The sequence below is a fragment of the Bombyx mori genome, chromosome 19 (assembly GCF_030269925.1).
Source record: "Bombyx mori chromosome 19, ASM3026992v2".
NCBI classification, from domain to species: Eukaryota; Metazoa; Arthropoda; class Insecta; order Lepidoptera; family Bombycidae; genus Bombyx; species Bombyx mori.
This window is the reverse complement of record NC_085125.1, coordinates 13,432,190-13,454,702: the sequence shown is the minus strand read 5'-3', so window position 1 is coordinate 13,454,702 and position 22,513 is coordinate 13,432,190. Positions and strand designations below refer to the sequence as shown.

At 40.1% G+C, this 22,513-nt stretch overlaps 2 protein-coding genes across 3 annotated transcripts; one reads left to right on the top strand and one right to left on the bottom strand.

Moving 5' to 3' along the window:
• Positions 1 to 314: 314 nt before the first annotated feature.
• Positions 315 to 14,188, top strand: LOC101746095 (hormonally up-regulated neu tumor-associated kinase homolog A). Its single transcript, XM_004924191.5, has 11 exons — positions 315 to 576; positions 1,821 to 1,949; positions 2,328 to 2,500; positions 3,054 to 3,112; positions 3,647 to 3,776; positions 5,939 to 6,093; positions 9,032 to 9,183; positions 9,837 to 10,372; positions 11,119 to 11,202; positions 12,793 to 12,853; positions 14,054 to 14,188. The coding sequence occupies exons 1-11, from the start codon at positions 448 to 450 to the stop codon at positions 14,129 to 14,131; spliced, it is 1,686 nt and encodes a 561-aa protein (XP_004924248.1). The 5' UTR covers positions 315 to 447; the 3' UTR covers positions 14,132 to 14,188.
• LOC732957 (sec13-like protein) lies at positions 7,396 to 21,844 on the bottom strand. Of its 2 annotated transcripts, XM_038017475.2 has the most exons (9): positions 21,613 to 21,844; positions 21,276 to 21,432; positions 20,310 to 20,463; positions 19,778 to 19,885; positions 19,340 to 19,456; positions 18,281 to 18,439; positions 16,854 to 17,014; positions 15,648 to 15,801; positions 7,396 to 7,804 (listed from the first exon to the last, which is right to left on the bottom strand). In XM_038017475.2, the coding sequence occupies exons 1-8, from the start codon at positions 21,745 to 21,747 to the stop codon at positions 15,659 to 15,661; spliced, it is 1,134 nt and encodes a 377-aa protein (XP_037873403.1). In that variant the 5' UTR covers positions 21,748 to 21,844; the 3' UTR covers positions 7,396 to 7,804; positions 15,648 to 15,658.
• Positions 21,845 to 22,513: the final 669 nt, after the last annotated feature.

Genomic DNA, 22,513 nt, shown 5'->3' with positions numbered 1-22,513 from the left:
TATCGCAACACGGAAGTTTTAGTTTTAGTCCTTCGGACGAAGGAGCCTTCATGATGCTAACCAGTCACCGAAAGCTTTAGGCGTCGTGCATATCGACACTCCTCTTTAGACTTTGGTTCGAAATGGTAAAAGCTGCCCTCGCAAGCGGAACACGAATCCTTTGCGGAAGAAATAGCCGTGGTCCCGGCGCGGTAATACCGGCTCATTATAAAATAGACAAAGCTCTTACGAAAACCAGTAAGTCTCGAATCGATTCGATATAAATAGTGCTTCCAATTAAATGTCAAGTCGACGGTCGTTCCGATTTCGAACAACTAAACAAATGAAGAGCCGATTAGACATTTGTATGAAGTTTACAAGTAAATAAGAGCCGTGTGATATTAAAATAATTTTTCTTAATTTTTATCGTGAACAAATATTATGCATCGAAATTAAAGTGTGAACAGTATGAGAGCCATGACAAAGAGTAAGAATCAAGTGTACAGTGTTGGGAACTATCTGATGACCGGCAGAGTTTTGGGGAAGGGACACTTCGCACGCGTCGAAGAAGCCACACACAGAATTATAGGCGCTAAGGTAAGGAAATATCTAAGGATCACCGTGCTACTAATCTATTAGAAAAGACATCCGATTCCTATTTACCGACACAATACAGAAAAGGTATATTAATGGTTTTAGAGGTTTATGCACCTGTGTGTGTTTCGGTGCATTAATTAGGTTTTCATTTTAATTAAAAAATAAGTATCTGCGAAATAAGAATCATAGAATATTTTGGTATTCATTAAAGAATCTAATTATATTTTATCGTAAACATTGAACTGGCGTACACGAGTATGTATATAAATTAAGACTTGCTCACATAGGCAGTGGCTTGATTCTGCCCCTAGCATTGTTGATGCCCACGAGCAATGGTAACCACTCATCATCAGGTGGACGGTATGCTTGTCTGCCTACAGGGGCAATACATTTCTTTTTGACCATGTATTGACATGTGAACTAGCACGACAATTGCGGTATTTTGTCTCGCCGAGTGCCGGAGCTATGAAAAATTTATAATATTTCATTTCTACCATGTTATCATTCACAACTTCTTTTTATTTTATTTTTTTATTGCATAGATGTTTGGACGAGCTCACAGTCCACCTGGTGTTAAATGTCTACCGGAGCCCATAGACATCTATAACGAAAATGCCGCCACCCACCTTGATATATGAGTTCTAAAGTCTCCTCAGTATAGTTACAACGGCTGTCCCGCTCTTCAAACCGAAACACATTACTGCTTCACGGCAGAAATAGACAGGGTGGTGGTACCTACCCGTGCGGACTCTAAAGAGGTCCTACCACCAGGAATCTGAGCTAAGTAAACAAACTGGGCTGTGCCAGCTGATTTTACTACCGAACTCAAGTATTGTACAACTAGAATTCTTTTCAATTACTACGAACGTGGAGTAGAACTGAATGCGTCTTCAAACGAAGCCTACAACAAGTCTAAACACAAACTATTAACCATGACCGCGTCACACGTTCATATGCCTCTTAAGGCAATATAACAGCGTATGAACCTATGTCAATTTCGTCCCACAGACACAGCTGAGTTTCTCGCCGGATCTTCTCAGTAGGGTCGCGTTTCCGATCCGGTGGGAGATTCTGCGAAGCACGGCTCTTGCTAGGGTTCGTGTTAGCAACGTCGTCATGTTTGAGCCCCGTGAGCTCACCTACTAATTCTGCGAATCTAGAATAACCCCTCAAGGTTACTTGAATAGGTAGAAAAAAAATACCAATACAGTACTACTAAGGTGTCGTCAATCCTTGCCTTTCAGGTGGCAGTTAAAGTGATAGACCTAACATGTATAAAAGAGGAATACGCACGCAGGAACCTGCATCGCGAACCAAGAGTGATGGCGAGACTGCGGCATCCTTGCATCGCTGCTCTGTACGAAACGATGATGGTAAAAACCTATTTCACTGCGACCTTTTTCACGTCGCGAGGTGGCTGACGGGAATAAACAGCTGGTGATAACACCACATCAACTTGCGCGTCCGTCTAAAAACATTGAATAGGCTTTAATACTCTCTAAGAATATTTTTTACTCTCGTAGTAGATTCGCAAAGAACCAGCCCTTGAGTTGTTTCAATGCCACCATCCACCTTGAGATATGAGTTCTAAGGTCTCAATATAGTTATAACGGCTATCCTACCCTTCAAACCGAAACGGATTACTGTTTCACGGCTGAAATAGGCGGGATGGTGGTACCTACCCGTGCGAACTCACAAGAGGTCCTACGACCCGATACTACTGCGTTGGTGTATTTGTGTGTGGTGATCAGCACGGGCCGCGCCTTTACGTGGTGATGGAGGCGGCGGGCGGCGGCGACCTGTGCTCGCACGTGCTGGGGGCTCGCGGGGGCGCGCGGGGCCTCCCCGAGCACAGGGCACGTGCTCTCGCCGCACAGCTCGTCTCCGCCGTTCGGCACATGCATGCGCGTGCCGTGGTGCATCGGTAAGGGCGTTAGATTCTTCCTTTTTATTCCAATACATTGTCAGATACTTAACTATTACTCATACCCGATCCTGTAGACCGAATGGTAAACCGTTTACGTCGCCCAAAGCGCGTCATTACGGATCCTCCTGATCCATTAACGGTGCTTTTAGGCACCACAAGCACCGGTCACCGTCCTCGTGAACCCGTCGCTTGCGACGAAGGGCTCGACGAGCGAATTAACCCATAGACACAGCCCACTGAATTTCTCGCCGGATCTTCTCAGTGGGTCGCGTTTACGATCCGGTGGTAGATTCTGCGCAGCACGGCTCTTGCTAGGGTTCGTGTTAGCAACACTCCGGTTTGAGCCCCGTGAGCTCACCTACACGCAAGGAGAAGCTGAAATGGCCTCTCAAGGCTATCTATCAAGCATAGGTAGGGAAAAAAATAGCTGTCATAAATGGTCATACCAGCTTATCTATTGATGAAAATTCTTCATACCCCTCCAAACGTATTTCGATAAACACGCATACAATATCGTACATATTAATAAATGTAACGTCTCTAAACACAGGGATCTTAAAATGGAAAACATCATGTTGGACAGTACAAAGCAGTTTATAAAAATAGTCGGTAAGTTTATAATTATTCATTCCCCTGTAATAGACATAGGGTACGTGCGACTGACAATGCGTGTTTAGTTTTAAGCAGACAAGCAATAATCCCATAAGAAACTGTTGCTCTTTCCTTCAACTGTCAGTATGTAGAACTTGCACCTTAACCACTTAATTCCCATTGCGTTTTGAAGATTTTATTGCTTAGATGGGTGGACGAACTCACAGCCTACCTGGTGTTAAGTGGTTGCTGGAGCCCATAGACATCTACAATGTAAATACCGTCACCCACCTTGAGATATGTGTTCTAAGGTCTCAGTATAGTTACAAAGGCTGCCCCACCCTTCAAATCGAAACGCATTACTGCTTCACGACAGAAATAGCCAGGGCGGTGATACCTACCCGAGCGGACTCACAAAAGGTTCTACCACCAGTAATTACGCAAATTATAATTTTGCGGGTTTCATTTTTATTACACGATGTTATTCCTTCACCGTGGAAGTCAATCGTGAACGTTTGTTAAGTGCGTATTAGATACGTTACGTGTTTCAAGATTTCGGGTTATCGAATCTTTGGAGCTCGAGCGGCGGGCTGAGGACGCCCTGCGGCTCCCTGGAGTACGCCGCGCCGGAACTCTTCATCGACGGAAGGAAATACGGGCCGGAGGTCGACCTCTGGAGCATGTGAGTTGAAATGATCGTATAACCCCCCTTCGAATAGCCAATTAAAACGACTTAAACAGCGCACGTCCCCCCATTAGTAATAGGATTCGTAGAATATTTGTGTAAACGGGGGACAAGTCGCATAAGGACGTCAGACCCTAAAGTTGGATTCCTTGTACTGTGAGAACCAGAGACTGATTTATCTAATATATAAAATTCTCGTGTCACGGTGTGCGTGACTGAACTCCTCCGAAACGGCTCGACCGATTTTCGTGAATCTTAGCGTGCATATCGGTCAGGGTTGAGAATCGAACAACATCTATTTTTCATCCCCCTAAATGTTAAGGGTGGTCCACCCCTAATTTTTGTTTTTTATTTTTTAGACAAAAAATTTTATTTTTATTTTTTTATGATACAGCGTACAAAAATACATACAACGCTAAATTTTCACCTCTCTGCGATCAACACTTATTTTTTATTTGCTAATTAAACACTTTAAATTTTTTTGCAAGAATTTTGTTTTTATTTTGTCATGACTTAGAATAAAAAAATTCACATTACTCTGAAATTTTCATCCCTCTACGATCAACCCCTATTTTTTATTTGTTAATTATAAACTTAAATTTTTTTGGCAAGATTTTCATTTTTATTTTTATTTTGTCATGAATTAAAATAAAAAATCTGATGTTACTCTCAATTTGTCATCCTTCTATGATCAACCCCTATTTTTTATTTGTTAATTATAAGCTTTAATTTTTTTGGCAATATGTAATTGTTTTTTTATTTTGTCATGACTTAAAATAAAAAAAATCATATTACTCTCAATTTTCACTCTTATACGATCAACCCCTATTTAATCCCAATTATTATTATTTTTATTCTATGCACAAATCCGCAATAAGGTTGCAAGATGGCAATCAAATATTATAATTGTAGTACGATAAATTCTTATTCAGAGTTTATAATTTCAAGTTCCATTAATTATGTTTTTTTTAAAATTCAATTTGATCTCCCGCCTTCGCCGGTCGATTACTGATCAACTATCAATCGATCAGTTATCCCCGCCAGGTGTCACCACTCATCCAGCAAACATCACGTAGTAGGGATAAGGACGAAGCCGGTCTCCTGTCTTACTTACTCACTATACATCATAGATTATACACTTAATATATTTGAGAGCTATACAATAATATACATTTTTCAGCCATGTTTTTTTGGTTTTATTTGTGTATCAATAGAATATTCAGTAGCTCTGAAACCGGCTACTATCTATTTTTCATACCCCTAAGTGATAAGGGTTATCCACCCTAAACATTTATTTTTTTATTTTTTGGATAATTTTTTTTTTGGTTATAATTAAGTACTATGTGGTTGAATGAGGTTTTTTTTTCTACACTAGAATTTCCCTAGAAATCTTATTTAAGGCAACACAACGTTTGCCAGGTCAGCTAGTATCTATATCTTAGTACGTAAAGCAAAAACTTTGTATCCTTCTTTACGAAAATTGCGCGGACGGAGGAGTATAAAATTTCCCACACTTATAGAGAGTATAGAGAAGGAGTGCAGAAACTATTTTTTTTTATTTATGCATAAAAAATTCACTTAATAAAAAAAAACATTACGCACACTACCATGTATACGACACACATATTAATATTGTTTGCCTTTAATATTATTTGTATATAGTGTAGTCTTGGCGAAACCTGTGATCATAGAAATATAATAGTATTTGACAATAGAACCTTAATAATATTCAAGCTTATAATTTCAACTAATTATAGTCGAATTTCGATTGCTGCGGGACCACTAGTACTTTTAAAAATGTATATTTAAAAAACACGATTGTAAAAATAATGTAGAGTGTATGTGCTTTGAGTCAAGAGAATACCAAAGTGTTACTTTCTCTACTCTGGTTGTTTGGTGATTTATTTTAGTGTCTATGTTGAATTAAGAGTCGATTGATTAGAGTCTAAGAATCACAAATTTTGTAATGTTTAAATTGTTGTTTTTTTAATGGTTTTTCTTCTGAGTCCTAAATTTATATACATTAAACACTCTGACAATGAACAAACAAATTCATCATAAAAATGTTTATCGACCCACTCTCGGCCAGGTCCGGTCTGGGGCGCCAATTACTGCACCACCCAGTTAATTAATCAGTAATGGCGACGTACACTTTCCAGCGGTGTGATCGTGTATGGTATGGTGACAGGCGGCCTGCCGTTCAGCGCGGGGTCGGGCGGGGGGTTGGGCGGGGGGTCGCGCCCGCAGCTCCGCGCCGCCATCGCCCGCGGCTTTACCAGGAAACAACGGGCGGCCCTGGCCTGCGTCTCTAACGGTAGGTCAATCAACTGTAGCTACTGTACATTCACATCCAGATTCAAGCTACGATATAAAATTCTTCTCTAACACCGATTAACGTTGCCGCAACTAGGTTTTTATGGTCTTTATAGGCAGTCGAGCATGCGGCCCACTTGATGGTTAGTGTCGTGTTAGTGTAGTTAGTTTGAAGTAGTCGTGGCCTCAAGAGTAAGACGTCCGATGCATTTGTATCTAGCGATGCAACGGTGTTCGAATACCGCAGTCGGGTACCAATTTTTCTCATGAAATGCGTACTTAACAAATGTTTACGATTGACTTCAATGGTGAAGGAATAGCATCGTCTAATAAAAATCAAACCCGCAAAATTATAATTTGCGTAATTACTGGTGATAGGACCTCTTGTGAGTCCGCACGGGTAGGTACAATTACCCTGCTCATTTCTGCCGTGAAACAGTAATGCGTTTTGGTTTGAAGGGTGGAGCAACCGTTGTAACTATACTGATACCTTAGAACTCATATCTCAAGGTGAGTGGCGGCATTTACGTTGTAGACGTCTATGGGCTCCGGTAACCACTTAACACCAGGTGGGCTGAGCTCGTCCACAAATCTATGCAATAAATAAAATAGTGATCACCGTCGCTCATGGACTTCAGCAATGCCAGGTGCACGGCCAAGTTGCTGCCTACCATTGAGTACACTCCACAAGCCTCGTTTGAAGGACATTTCATAGCGCTTGGGAAACACCACCCCATTAACGGTGCTTTTAGGCACCACAAGCACCGGTCACCGTCCTCACCGGTCAGCGAATTAACCCATAGACATAGCCCACTGAGTTTCTCGCCGGATCTTCTCAGTGGGTCACGTTTGCGATCCAGTGGTAGATTCTGCGAAGCACTGCTCTTGCTAGGATCAGTGTTAGCAACACTCCGGTTTGAGCCCCGTGAGCTCACCTACACACGTTAGGGTGAAGCTGAAATATCAGCTGAAGGCTATCAGCATAGGTAGGGGAAAAAAAAGAAGGGAAACACCGTGCGAGAGTTCATTCCAAAGCCAGATGATAAGTGGGGAAAAAGTAGTATAGTATATGCAGTATATATAGTAGTATAGTACTTAAACTATAAATAGTAGTTATAGTGCGAATGAATTCTACTCCATTGGCGGGCGGGGTGCTGGTGAATGAGTAAATTAGAAATACTCATTTTTTTTTCATATCAACTTTGATGGATGGCGGCGGATGTGTAAACACGAAACCATCATATATTCCTATATTTTAAGGAAGATCATAACGAGTCGTTATTAAAAAAAAAAAAAACTAAACGAAACTCCAAAAAATGTTTATTCATTTTAAAAAAACATCTTATTCACTAAAGACTTAAATGGTAATTAGAAAACAATTAATATTATTTTTATACGTTAAACGTTTACGACGCAGTTTGCGTCAAATGAATTTCGTGTTGTCAAAATCGACAAAGACCACCAGCTGTCGTTGTCTCTGTCGTGCGACTGATGACGTCACTGCAAAAATGTTCGAAAGAGCGCGACTATAATCGGGTCTCTTTCTAATATACGACGTCCAGAAACTGCTTTAAAATTAGTTCTCGGATATAAAACTTGATAATCCAATTTGAATTATCGGTTTAAACATTTTGAGTAAGAGTTAAACAAAAACACGTTAATGGCGTTAATTTATCGTTTTGTTTCTTGTTTATCTGCTTGCTGTGATTGATCTGTGAACAAAACACATTACGTGAATTTATGTATTTTTTTTATTGCCGGCTCAGCTTATCGCCCACCTGATAGTCAACACCACTATCTAATAAACATGCATTATTATGAATAAATCGAGAAATCGGATCTTCATATAACTCAAGGAAAAAACCTCTCGAGAAACCTTGAAAGAAGTCCTGATATTGTTTTTTTTTTTTTTTTTTTATTGCTTAGATGTGTGGACGAGCTCACAGCCCACCTGATGTTAAGTGGTTACTGGAGCCCATAGACATCTACAACGTAAATGCGCCACACACCTTGAGATATAGTTCTAAGGTCTCAGTATAGTCACAACGGCTGCACCACCCTTCAAACCGAAACGCATTACTGCTTCACGGCAGAAATAGGTGGGACCCGTGCGGACTCACAAGAGGTCCTACCACCAGTAATTACGCAAATATAATTTTGCGGGTTTCATTTTTATTACACGATGTTATTCCTTCACCGTGGAAGTCAATCGTGAACATTTGTTGAGTACGTATTTCATTACAAAAATCGGTACCCGCCTGCGGGATTCGAACACCGGTGCATCGCTTCAACACGAATGCACCGGACGTCTTATCCGTTAGGCCACGACGACTTCTAATAAAAATTTCGCCAATCAAATAAAAAAAAAGTCTAATTAAGTGATCACCGTCGCTCATGGATATCAGCAATGCCAACGGCAAAGGCAAGCCGCTGTCTACTGCCAACGGGTTTTAATTCGTTAAGACTTTCTGTAAATTAGCGCGTAAAGGGCAAAGACAAATTTCTGATTTAATCGGGACTGGTAGATCGCTTAGAGACAGGAGTTGTAAATATCAATTTTACTCTCAGCAACGATTGTTCCACGTTTGCAACCGATTTCAGACGTAAAACGGTAATTACGCATTGGTTTTTCCTCCTTTCGTAGGTAGCCCTAAAGGTCTTATTAAATACGCGCGCACTAGTAGGTGAACTTTTGGGGCTCAACCTTTGGAAACTTGCTAGCCCTTACAAGAATCTCGCAGAATCTACTCCAAGATCGAAAACACTATTGTTCCAATGTGGTCCACAAAACGTAGTGCCCTATGTATTTTGCATAAAACTATCACCAGCTTAATGATTCATGCCCTTCCACTATTACATCAGTCGATATCAGAAAACCGGGCGTCTTGCATAATCGATCACGGACGCTTTCGTCAAACGACATTCTAATCACGTCACAGATTGCAAAACTTTTATACAACACTTGCTGGAACCGAACGTGGACCTGCGCATGAGGATCGACGACGCAGCGTGCCACCGATGGCTGAAACGACCAGGAATGAAAATGAAGACTCATCCGTTTGCCACTATAGACCCCAAGACTAACAGAGAGGTGAGATAACTAGATAATCTTTGACCAGGGTCAAGGTTGTATTCAACAATGTCGACGAAAACCTATTTGCTACCCTTTAAGTCTGATCGGAACGAAAGCTTTTAAATTGTACCAGCTGTACCCGTCCGCTTCGCTGGCTATTTAAAATTAACATTATTATTTCTCACCCCCCCCCAAAGATTCTCATCGTTAACGTCCCCCAACTGGTGTAGGGAGTCCAACACTGATATAAATATTAGCCTATCCATTAAGTACATGTATTTTCTACATGGATACCAAGTTTCAAGTCCAATCGGATGCATGGTACAGTAGTTATAACGGAACATCCGTAAAAACCCCTGTAGATTTATATATTAGTATAAAAGTATAGATTACTATAGATGTACTGCTGCGACTTAGGGATTAAGGATCATACATAATACCAGTCTGTCCGTTTATTATAACAATGGAGATAGCTTGATCGGGTTTTTATACCGGTCGATTACAGGTATGCTTTAGTGTCGAACCGACTAAAACCCCTTTGGCACAATCCACATCCGAATCTCGGAGGCAGGCAGGTGTTGCCTTTAGCTTGAAACGCGTTAAACACCTTACAAATTAGTTGCGTCTAAAAAGAATGTATTTCATAAAATTTGTAACTCGAAACCGCTTAGATTTACAGGCAAATATCAGAGCTGTGTGGTCAAACGATAATGGACGTGGTTGCGCAAATAAAAGCTGACCCCTTCGGCTCGACAGCTGGCATGTACAACATCAAGGCGCATTTGTTCAACATGAGGGCTTTGCCAGGGACAGACTTATTATGGTCGCCGAATAGCATCGAAGCTAGACCCTTGTCGCCACCAGAATATCGCGCCAAACAAGAGAGGACCGAAAGTCTGGGCAGTAAAATTGAAATTTCTAAAACTGCCCTTCAAGCGAGCCTGAAATCGGCTGTTGAAAATAGCGATGTAAAACTTCAGAACAGAGTCAAACCCCCACCGTCCAGAATGTACGATAACGGTGACTGTTTGTCTTCAAGACTGCCCAGTATCGACGAACATTCCAATATGGAGACGATAAAAAACAACAGGGTTTTATCGACGAGGAAAATCATTGATGAATTGAAACCTAGACTTAACAGCTGCCCTAATAGGGTAGGGAATGCTTCGACGCAGTTTTACAGGAAGGCAGGCGACGCGCTGCCGAGGTGGGTAGCACTGATCCACGAGCTGATCAAACAAACTGACATGTGTACAATATAGTTCATTTTTATTCGATTAATGTATCTGAGCGCGCGTTTGGGATGGTATGGGCATGTGATGAGACGAAATGAAAATGAGGTTGGTAAGAGTGTTAACAATGAATGAATGTGGAAGGATATAGAGGGAGAGGTAGACCTAAGAAGAAATGGGTGGATTGCGTTTTTAAATATTTTTTATTCCTTAGATAGGTGGACGAGCTCACAGCCCACCTGTTAAGTGGTTACTGGAGCCCATAGACATCTACAACGTAAATGCGCCACCCACCTTTGAGATATAAGTTCTAAGGTCTCAAGTATAATTACAACGACTGCCCCACCCTTCAAACCGAAACGCATTACTGCTTCACGGCAGAAATAGGCGGGGTGGTGGTTCCCGCGCGGACTCACAAGAGGTCCTACCACCAGTAATAAATGTCAAGAGCAATGAATTGTAACCTAATATGTAATTGTTTTATTTTCTTTTTTTTCTTTCTTTCTTAACGAATATATTTCGTACGCGATTAAGACATTAATTCTAATCATTAGCATATATTATTTTGAAATTATCGTAATACATTGAGTTTCCCAAAAAAATAATTTAATTATTTTTTTTTGTAAATTGACAAGTCTCCAATTAGTTAATTGGTGGTTTTGTCCTGTAACTCATTATGAGGCACAAATAACTCATCTCGTCGGCACGTCTCTGTTGTTAGTTGGAGAACGAGTGAACTGTTGAGCGCTGCGCCCCGGATCTTGTATCAAAGTAACGCGACTTCCATTAAAAGAGCTTCTTTGGGGTGAGCGTTTTTCGTTTACTTTAAAAAAAAAAAACTATAAAATACGTTTTTTTGACGAATCACGAATATTGGAAATCCATGAGAAAACCATATAAGTCTTAAATTTGCATTAAGTACGTGCGCGACAAATAGATGAATAACTCAATATCACGCCAACCGATTTCGATGATTATTGTTTTTAGTGATTTGAAGTCAATTTTCATTAAAGCATGTCTATTTACAATATACTTATACTACTTATATTTCTATTTTTATCTATATCTATACTAATATTATAAATCTATACTAATTATTATTATAATTATAAAGAGGAAAGATTTGTTTGTTTGTTTGTTTCGAATAGGCTCCAAAACTACTGGACCGATTTGAAAAATTCTTTTTCCATTAGAAGCCGACATTGTCCCTGATGAACATAGGCTACTTTTTTTTATTTTTTTTTTTATTTTTTTTTTTTGGTTTCATTTGTGTTTTAATGTTTCCGAAGCGAAGCGAGGGCGGGTCGCTAGTATAGATATATCTTTAACTTGAGCTCATTACGTATTTTCATGATTCGTCACAAACCACAATTCCTAGTTCCTGATATCCATATCAGGAATCCGTGGACGTAACTATTGACCTTTTGCACGCGAGAGTTGAGTATCGTTCACCGCTTTGGTGCGGAAATGATCGATGCACTGTGTAAACTATAGAAATTACTTTATTTAATTTTGATGATTGACGCCTTGTTTGTATTGTTACGCGCTCGTGTTCGGGATAAACAAATACTTAGAACATTTAACGAACACTTTAAAATTCTCACTTTTTTTTTTATAGCTTAGATGGGTGGACGAGCTCACAGCCCACCTGGTGTTAAGTGGTTACTGGAGCCCATAGACATTTACAACGTAAATGCGCCACCCACCTTGAGATATAAGTTCTAAGGTCTCAGTATAGTTACAACGGATGCCCCACCCTTCAAGCCGAAACGCATTACTGCTTCACGGCAGAAATAGGCGGGGTGGTGGTACCTACCCGTGCGGACTCACATGAGGTCCTACCACCAGTAAGTAACCGCTTCGCTTCAGTTGATCCATTCGCCGTTTCGCTTCGAGTAGTTCCGATTACTAACTGCCTTCGTGCCATCTCTGCAACGCTTTTGTAGCCGATACCACATCTCTACAATTATCGAAAACATTCCCGGCAAGACCAGTTTCGATATGTGTTTCCGATATTTGATAATAGATGGCGTTACACTTCTCTAGCGTTCTCGATATTACTAGTTATTTTGATAATCGTTTCTGCTATTCGACGACAGATGGCGTGAACTCTTTCTAGTGTAACAATACGTTTTTGATTGATGTTCTTATCGTTCTTTTTGTCGTTTATAATTAAATCATGCGGTAAGCGATACCTCACCGCTCGAGTGCAAAGAATTAAACTTCCGTTTTCATTTAAACAATACGTGGACTTGTTCGCCGATACAAGTTCGTTTCACAAGAAATACGTGCATTAATACGAAAAAGTTTGTTTTTTAAAAATGATAAAAAAAAAAAAAAACTAAAAAAAACTTGATTTTTGTCACAAAACGAAATGTGTTTTTTTTTTTCACAGGAACATCACGAGTCCTCACTCTTCATCGAACAGCCATAGCAAGAGCGAAAGAGCATTGCCGGTAACGAAATACATTTCTATATTTTATTTATGTGTTTATGCTGTCGGTACTGGTGACGCTACGACCTACAGACAGTGGTCGATTTACACTAGGGGCAGTCGGGGCAAGTGCCTAGGGCGGCAAAATTTTTTAAGTAATTTTTTTATTTTATCTTATCAACATTTCTCAGTACAATTAATTAATTCTATTAATTAATAATTTTCTTTTTAATTAATAATCTAAGAAATTTTAATACACCTATTATTTCTGAATTATAACATTGGCACTTTTGGTAAAAATTAATAATCAAAATGATTTAATCAATTCATTTCCTTGAGATTTAAAATAATAATCGATTTTTCTATTTTCTATAATTAAAAAATAATAATTGGCACCCTTAGTGCAAAAATTATAATTGTTAGAAAAAAAAACAAATATTTATATATGTTTTTGGAATATATGAACTATGATAAAGTTTCCGCAATAAAATTTTTGTTGGCCTTGTAGTCAAAGGAGCTTACGGCCCACCTGATGGTGAGTGGTTACAGTGACCCAAGTACAGCAATGCCAAGGGCAGAGCCAAGCCGCTGCTTACCAAAATACATAATATGTAATATATTACTGCGTTTCGGTTTGAAGGGTGGACCAGCCGTTGTAACTATACTTGAGACCCCAGAACCTATATCTCAAGATGGGTGGCGCATTTACGTTGTGGATGTCTATGGGCTCCAGTAACCACTTAACACCAGGTGGGCTCTAAGCTCGTCCACCCATCTAAGCAATAAAAAAATATATTATTTGTTCAAAACCTTTTAGAGAGTAGTTTCAATATAGAAAAAATAGGTTTACTGACTGTTATGATACCCTCTGGTTCCTAGCTTTGCTTTCATCATCACCATTCCCGAATAGCGTCAGCACTTATGATCCTTTATTAGAGAACAATCCTCTCCCTAGTCAGTCAGTCCTATTCCTAATTCCACAAGGCACGGTTGCCGTCATTGTCGTCGTAAATCTTTATATGTCTATTCCATCAATAAAATCTTTTTTTTAAAAGATATTTTCTCAACTCCGTATAACATGTCTGCGGCTGGCGCTCCCGTGGGAGGAGCCCTATCAGGCCGCGTGACAACGGGTTCATTGTCGAGGTCCACATTCATTAAACAATAGCCATTAACACTGTTGGTTATGAAGAAGACGTGTAATTGATTCAAAATGTTCAAGGTTGGATGGTATTCAACGAGACGTGACCGAGAATCGACTCCATTACAAAGACTGAGACGGACAACGCCGCTAAAGTAGAAAAGTGTTTTCAGTGAACGTAGTAATTGTGAAAATAAAATTTTATTATGAAGAAAATGCGTTTATTATATTTTCTACGATTTTTATTAGACGAATTGGCGCAGCCATTGCCCTGACTTCGTCGAATGCGACGGCGGGCGAGGCACGTGTAGTCCAGTCATTTTATTTATTTATTTATTTATTTATTTATTTTAGGCCAAATTAGGCAGCGATGCACCGATGTTCGAATCCCGCAGGCGGGTACCAATTTTTCTAATGAAATACGTACTTAACAAATGTTCACCATTGACTTCCACGGTGAAGGAATAACCATAGTGTAATAAAAATCAAACCCGCAAAATGATAATTTGCGTAATTACTGGTGGTAGGACCTCTTGTGAGTTGCACGGGTAGGTACCACCGCCTTACCTATTTCTGCCGTGAAGCAGTAATGCGTTTCGGTTTGCAGGGTGGGGTAGCCGTTGTAACTATACTGAGACCTTAGAACTTATATCTCAAGGTGGGTGGCGCATTTACGTTGTAGATGTCTATGGGCTCCAGTAATCACTTAACATCAGGTGGGCTGTGAGCTCGTCCACCCATCTAAGTAATAAAAAAAAGGTAAATGATAGCCTAGGTGGTGCGATGACCTCCGCAGGGTGGCCGGCAAGATGTTGATGAGGAGAGCCGCAGACCGGGCTCAGTGGTGTGGATTGGGAGAGGCCTATGTCCAGCAGTGGACGACTGTGGGCTGTTGATGATGATGATGATGATGAAATGATAGAGGAGTATGGAAGGAGAAAACATGTTGTGTCGACACCAGGTGACTGGGAGAAGGGCAGGAGAATGATGATGATGATGATGATGTATTCGTGCGAACCTGTGGGAAGGCCGTGATGTTCAGCAGTGGAGCTCTGCGCTGATGATGATGATGATGATGTGAAATATAAAGATGGATGTTTACTATTTAGGGTCGATAATGGTTTACTAATTGTTGTGGGTTGTGAGCTTGTCCACCCATCTAAGCAATAAAAATATAGTACATTGTGCACCAAAATTGCAAACACGCGGGATGAGATGTCCTACTTTTTTCCCGCGGTGCTCATACTATTTTTTCTCCTACCAGGCCGAAAGTTCGTGGAGTACCGAGCCGGGGTCCAGGGGCGAAGCCCTGGCAGGGGGTAGGGGGGGCGGAGCCCCCCCATACTCGTAAAAAAAGAAAATTAACTGTTTTTTAATTTTTAAATAAACTACTACTAATTGAATAAGAACTGTCTGATGAACTCATCTTTGTTTAATACTTCAGTATTAAATTTTATTGCCTTTTGTTTATTTCACTTTTACACTAAACACAATATTGCAAATTACCCGAGCACAACAATGGCGGAGAATTTTAGGTGCGTGAGAGCAGACGTAGACACTAACGCGCATGCGCACTTGTCAGTAACTAGAGAGGAAAAGTTACACTTTCTTCCCTGTACAGCGGGAGGAAAACTGAACTTTCGGCGTAGGTAGGAGAAAAAAAAATGACACTCACCTCTTGTCGCGTCAGTGCACGGGCATGTGCGCGGGGTTGGCCATGGCGGCGAGGCGCGTGTAGGCGGTGTGCGCGCGGGCGGCGGGCGCGCTGTCTCCGCCCACCGTCTCATTCTTGAACACGGCCACGCACTTCCACTGATTCAAGTATTGCACTGTAAAAACCAATAACCGTTACTTGGCCAGTCCCAACACATCAGTAATAATAACGGCTTTTTTTTTTGGAACGAACTTCATTATGGGACGATGCGGAAGGGTACCCTAACCGGGAAAAAACGTCCGTAACGTAAGATTTTTATTAGTAATGCACACAGTGTACGACTTAACTTTGTAATAACGTACAAAAAATAACAATTTTTGTAGTCATTAATTGACCACAATCTGAGAGCATTCGTTTGCGCAATACACTAACTCTTATACAAACAACCGTGAATGAAGTGTACCACAATAAGTTCGCACGTTACCGAATGACCGTGGGTTGTTGCGAAACCTCCAGTTTTATTTTCTTTATACCTCGAATAGAACTTAAAATTAATATTTTTATAATAAGGAACTTCGTTCCTATCCGGTGTCCCACGACACCACGAATCTTTTTTTTCCTACCTAAGCTGAGAGCCTTGAGAGGCTATTTCAGCGTAACCTTAACTAGTAGGTGAGCTCACGGGGCTCAAACCTGACGACGTTGCTAACACGAACCCTTGCAAGAGCCGTGCCTCGCAGCATCTACCACCGGATCGGAAACGCGACCCACTGAGAAGATCCGGCGAGAAACTCAGTGGGCTGTGTCTGTGGGTTAAATAACGGCACAGCTAAGCCGCAACCTTCAGCACAGAACTGCTTTCACACACCTCATTTGAAAATACATCAAAAGAATCAAGAATGAATTCCGGCAACTCAATAGGGATGTACTCTGACTATGGCATACAACGGAATCATCTCAAACAATGCCATATGTCAGTGAGTCATACCGTAGACAAAGAAGTTCAAAGTGAACATTTCACTTATTGACCCAAGGAGGTCTAACTCTCAATTGTATTGCAATGGTTGTCCCATCCTTAAAAACTACTTGATATCATACCATTCGTTTACAACTCTACATTCGATGATCGAAGAATATATCTTAGGAAACTATACATCTGGAATAGATATGAAATCGAGTAAAATTTAATTATACTGAACAATTGACATGGTTATTATCATTCCTTACTATTCCATAGTCTGACGCAGCTGTCGTCCCCCGACGAGGCCAGCAGAGTCCCGGTGGGGTTCCACGACACCCTCCACACGCACGAGTAGTGCTCGTCGAAGGCCGCCATTACTTCACTCTTGAACCGCACGCCCAAACCGTTCGCGGAGATAGACGATTCACTGTGACGTCACAATAATAATTTAAATGTTATATTCCAACGAATGCAAACTAAATAGAATACACGTAATGAAGTTTTACTGGTGGTAGGACCTCTTGTGAGTCCGCACGGGTAGGTACCACCACTCCGCCTATTTCTGTCGTGAAGCAGTAATGCGTTTCGGTTTGAAGTGTGGGGCAGCCGCTGTAACTATACTTGAGACCTTAGAACTTATATCTCAAGGTGGGTGGCGCATTTACGTTGTAGATGTCTATGGGCTCCGGTAACTACTTAACCCCAGGTGGGCTGTGAGCTCGTCCACCTATCTATGCAATAAAAAAAGTGCTCAAAAGTAATGCAATATTTATTCTGTCTTCATCGTTCCCTCACCGCTAAAGATCGTGACCACATGTTACTTTCCTCCATAGTGTTTGGTCGTAGATGACATGGACCGCATGGTTATAGACTAACATACCTGCTATATTTTTATATTTTCCAGAATTTCTCTAAGTTAAACGATTGTCTCGAAGAGATCGATTTTAGCCTATTGTTACAAATCTATCTGCTTTTTGACCGTTTTTTAATGTAAATTGTGTTTTGGTGTGCAATAAAGTGTATTCTCTCTCTCTCTTTCTCTCTCTTTCTCTCTCTCTCTTTCTCTCTCTCTCTTTCTCTCTCTCTCTTTCTCTCTCTCTCTCTTTCTCGCTCTCTCTTTCTCTCTCTCTTTCTCTCTCTCTCTTTCTCTCTCTCTCTTTCTCTCTCTCTCTTTCTCTCTCTCTCTTTCTCTCTCTCTCTTTCTCTCTCTCTCTTTCTCTCTCTCTCTTTCTCTCTCTCTCTTTCTCTCTCTCTCTTTCTCACTACCACCAACCACTTTCTGAACCAGATCTGACCATCGGGCTGGTGTTCTGTTTATAGTGCCGCAGAAATGAACCATATTTTTCAAACGGTACCTTATCATCATATCGACGCTTGAAAGGCAAACATGACTAAGCGACAATGCGTGAACTTTACAGTAGACTAATTTAAAGTTGAAATACCTGAAAAAAAATCTATTTTAACGAATCTAGCTGTAGGATTGAAATTATTTTAATAGACCTAGTAATATATATTTTTTGCGCATTGAATACGGTTATTGCCTATCATTTATGTACAAAGCAGTTATTGTCGCTTAGTCACGTTTGCCTTTCAAGCGTCGATATGCTTACCGGCCCTTCTGTGAATTTTAACGGAAATTTTACACTTTGCATCATCTGTAGTCATGTCAATGACAAGATAATAAAGTACTCACGAAAGTGGTTCGATTTTAATGATTCTCAGGTCCTTGGCGGCTACGGCGAGGAGATGGAACGAGCGGCCGAGGTTCGGAGCGAAGGCGAGGTCGTTGACCGGCTCCTGGACGGATGACAGACAGTCCGTTCGCGTCCAACGACGAGACGTTTCACTGTATCTGAACACAAATTTAATTAATTTTTTTTGTTTAGCTTCATAAGAGTTTTTATTACGTACACAGCGGTACCATTGTGGCGGGTAGCCATCACAGAACACAAGATATTTGCTAGATGCCTGAATCTGGCTTACGACATTTTCAAGATAAGCCTGCATATTTATTTATTTTTTCCCACCTAATCTGATAGCCTTGAGAGGCTATATCAGCTTCGCCTTAACTAGTAGGTGAGCTCACGGGGCTGAAACCTGATGACGTTGCTAACACGAACCCTAGCAAGAGCCGTGCTTCGCAGAATCTACCACCGGATCGGAAACGCGACCCACTGAGAAGATCCGGCGAGAAACTCAGTGGGCTGTGTCTGAGGGTTAATTTACTCGTCGAGCCCTTCGTCGCAAGCGACGGGTTCGACGAGAACAATGACCGGTGCTTGAGGTACCTAAAAGCACCGTTAGTGGATCGGGAGGATCCGAAATGACGTGTTTGGGGCGACGTCGACTGCTTTCCATTCTGTCCGCAGGATCGGGAATGGAACTTGCATATATACAAGTTCTGAACATCAACATTCGGACTGTCTGTCACCCGCTCGGTTGAATATCTTCCTTTTGTCGTATACTCTCCAAACTATGACAAAAATCTTCCCTGGGCTATAGACAACTATAAAAATTTGCAAATCTATCAAGTAAATGAATGAAGCCAAATGTTTACATTCACTACAAATACAATACAAAAACTGATAGTTTTAAATCACTGCTAACAGTAGACATTGTCAATGGCAGGGGCACATCCAAGTCACTGTCTAGAATTATCATTATTTCAAGTAATAAGTATTTTAGATATTTACATATAAAAGTAAAAGTGTATATTTAATACATGGATTACAACATATAAATTAATACTTACTCATAAATAAAAACTTTTCCATTACAAGCTGTGCTCTTATCAGATGGTACTGATGCTAAGGCATTTGTTGTGTTAGGTTCATCGCTGCCTACTGCCAACATTGGTGGGTTTCCTACCCTAGAAAAAAAATGCAATATTGAAGATATTATAAAAAAGTCACTAATACAAGCCAACAGAACAGTTTTATTTTACACAGTAAAAACACAATTTGCTCCCAAAAACTCTCTCTTACTCTCACTTTCAACCTCTAAACTAAATTCCCTGCTGTTTTATGAGTATCTGGGGACTTAAAAGAGCTCTTTGTTGACTACACGTTATTATTGTTGTTGTTGTTGTTGACTGTTGTTGTTGACTACTTGTTGTCCATAAGTGACTATATCCAGTTACGATCAGATGGGCTATTTGCTACATCCAATTATAATAAAAATACATACCTACCTAGACAATGAAGGGTTCCATGATAAACAACTAATTGAAACTTTCGTCGGTATCTCGTGCTGGAGGGTCCATTGTGCCAAATTCATCACATCCGGAGCCTCATATATTCTGTAAATCAAACAGAATGTTGTTTTCGCTTCAAACAGATTAAAGTGAGAAGATGAAGAGCAGTATTGCTATACCAGTAACAACATAGCCTTATGTGGATTCTGAGGTCAACTATTTATCTAGAACGACACAGAATTAATTCAAATGAAAAATGGTAATTAGCTGAATTTAATTGTTGAAAATGTAGAAAACCAGGTAATGCTTACAGCTTAGATTACATTAGTAGCTGCCAATATTGTTACATAAATCATCACTCACATTTAGACCCAAATTCTTAACCATCTAGTAAAACAGCCTACAAATTAGAAAACGAGACTGTTTCATTGCAGAAATAGGCAGGGTGGTAGTAGCTATCAGTTTATGCTTGAAATAAGTAGTACCAGGAGGTTTTACTGATGTGTAGTGTTATGGATCAACATAATACCTTATAATGCCATCAGCTGAGCATGTAACTAGTAGTAGACCTAAATGTTTAGGTCCAAATTTAACATCTGTTACTGAAGTTCTTGAATCAACGAGGTTTGACCGCTTCAGCCATGTACGTAAACTCTTTTCAGAGCCTGTTGCTGTGGTGTCACCTGAATACAATATTGAATACATATTTATTTGAACCAATCATTTTGAACTATATACTCCTACTATTCTGCACTTGGCTTGTGTATATCTCTGCATGACTAGTGATGGTGCTAGTGATGACTAAATAGGCCATTCTTTGGTCACAGTTTTTCACACTTTATGTCTGTTAAAATTTATATTATTTTGCAACTTCCAAGCTAGGTTTCCTAGAATGTAATTTTTTTATTGCTTAGGTGGGTGGACGAGCTCACAGCCCACCTCATGTTAAGTGATATGGGATCTAAGATCTCAGTCTGTCTACCCAAACACAAAAAACTAATGAAAGCTTTCAGAAGTACATTGAATGTACCATGATGCAAAACTATGAAAAGCAGGCACCCTACACCTTACATTCTGCAAAAAATGGGTAAATTGTGGCTAAAACTTACAAGAATATACTATAATCTATATATATAAAAATGAATTGCTGTTCGTTCGTCTCGCTAAAACTCGAGAATGGTTGGACCGATTTGGCTAATTTTGGTATTGTATTATTTGTAGAGGTCCAGAGAAAGTTTAAAAGGTAGCTAAATATAAAAATGCTCAGAATTAAATAAAAATAACAATTTTGTTTTCCTTTAATATGTCCCCCGCCGGAAGGATTCCTTTTTTTGTTTTAGGTTTATTTTATACAAAAGTTTAGTTTATTTATTGATTGAGGCACTACGAAGTCTGCCAGGTCAGCTAATTATACATAAAATATATTATAAAACAACTCATCTAGAAAAAGTAATAAATTTAATGCTAAATGGTATGAACAAATGGTTCCACATACCCACTTCCTCCCAAATAGCAGCTGTTCTATCAAAGGAGCAAGTCGCAATGACCTGTCCAAACTCTGGGTGGGCCCATGTAACTTTCCAAACAGAGCCGTGATGAGCCTTCCAGCTCGCTGTCATCCGCCAGCCTCCATGCCCGTCTGTGTCCCATATCTAAGATAAAAAATAACATATTCCAAATTATTAACTTTCACGATTGCTTATTACTACGAAGCAACAAAGCTTTCGTGAATTACCAGAAGACTAAAAAAATTTCATTTTACCACGTTTTACAACTATACGTACGTAAAACAAAGGTACGTACTCTAATTAAAAATAATATAAAGAATGTACCTTTACGTATTGATCACTGGAACAAGTGGCCATTCTCTCCCCGTAGAAGTCGTACGCGACATCGTGAATAAGGTCTTTGTGATCGGCATGTATCGTTTGGGCCTCGAAAAGGTTCGTAGCTATGTTTTCACTCATTGTTATTATGAACTAACAGTGTTTTTTCCGTTACATTAATCCCAATTTATAACCTCAAATTAACAGAAAATGACATTAATGACAGTAATAATTCCATTTTTCAATATGAAAGGCGAAAGTATCACTTCATACAGACAATTTTTTTTTATATTCTGTTAAATGAAAAACAACGTAAAGGGAAAGATTATATGGATGAAATTAAATAAAATGAGGTGAGATGGGATGAAATAAAGTCACAGTAAAATGACAGTTATTTAAAGAGACTTTAGTGGACTTTTTGGAAGAGTCCGAAAAGCCATGTCAAGCGACTGTTTCATTTTCCCACATGCGCTTTTACGGATGCAAAACAGTAATTAAAGCACCATTACTACACGTTTAAGCCTTCGTCAAACAGAACGCGTACTTAGCGCGCGTCAGAGCGCTAAACTAACGCCGCGCTATGACGCCGAGATGTATTGTACTACTACGGTATTATACCGTCAAACAGAGCGCCAGCGCTATAGCGCTCATAGTATAGTAGTACAACACATCTCGGCGTCATAGCGTAGCGCTCTGACGCGCACTAATTACGCTTTCTGTTTGACGAAGCCTTTAAGCCTGAAGAAACACTAAATTAAATAAAAAACAATACACACAACTTCGGTCCTGGCGTTTCCGCCAAAAACTCGTTCATTTGTGTCTGTCTGTCCATCTTATTCTTTAGGTCACCACAATTGTTTTACAGGATATCGATAAAGGATTTAATCTCATCCCCAGCAATTAAGCG

What these genes read in the sequence shown, in the direction of transcription:
- LOC101746095 (XM_004924191.5), top strand. Translation starts at nt 448, where the DNA reads ATGAGAGCCATGACAAAGAGTAAGAATCAAGTGTACAGTGTTGGGAAC. An exon ending in ACAGAATTATAGGCGCTAAG is followed by an intron (nt 577 to 1,820) that starts GTAAGGAAATAT and finishes CTTGCCTTTCAG; the next exon opens with GTGGCAGTTAAAGTGATAGA. An exon ending in GCAGGCGACGCGCTGCCGAG is followed by an intron (nt 10,373 to 11,118) that starts GTGGGTAGCACT and finishes CTCTGTTGTTAG; the next exon opens with TTGGAGAACGAGTGAACTGT.
- LOC732957 (XM_038017475.2), bottom strand. Translation starts at nt 21,747, where the DNA reads ATGAGTGAAAACATAGCTACGAACCTTTTCGAGGCCCAAACGATACAT. An exon ending in TGCTATTTGGGAGGAAGTGG is followed by an intron (nt 20,464 to 21,275) that starts GTATGTGGAACC and finishes TATTGTATTCAG; the next exon opens with GTGACACCACAGCAACAGGC. An exon ending in CTGCGTCAGACTATGGAATA is followed by an intron (nt 15,802 to 16,853) that starts GTAAGGAATGAT and finishes TGGTTTTTACAG; the next exon opens with TGCAATACTTGAATCAGTGG.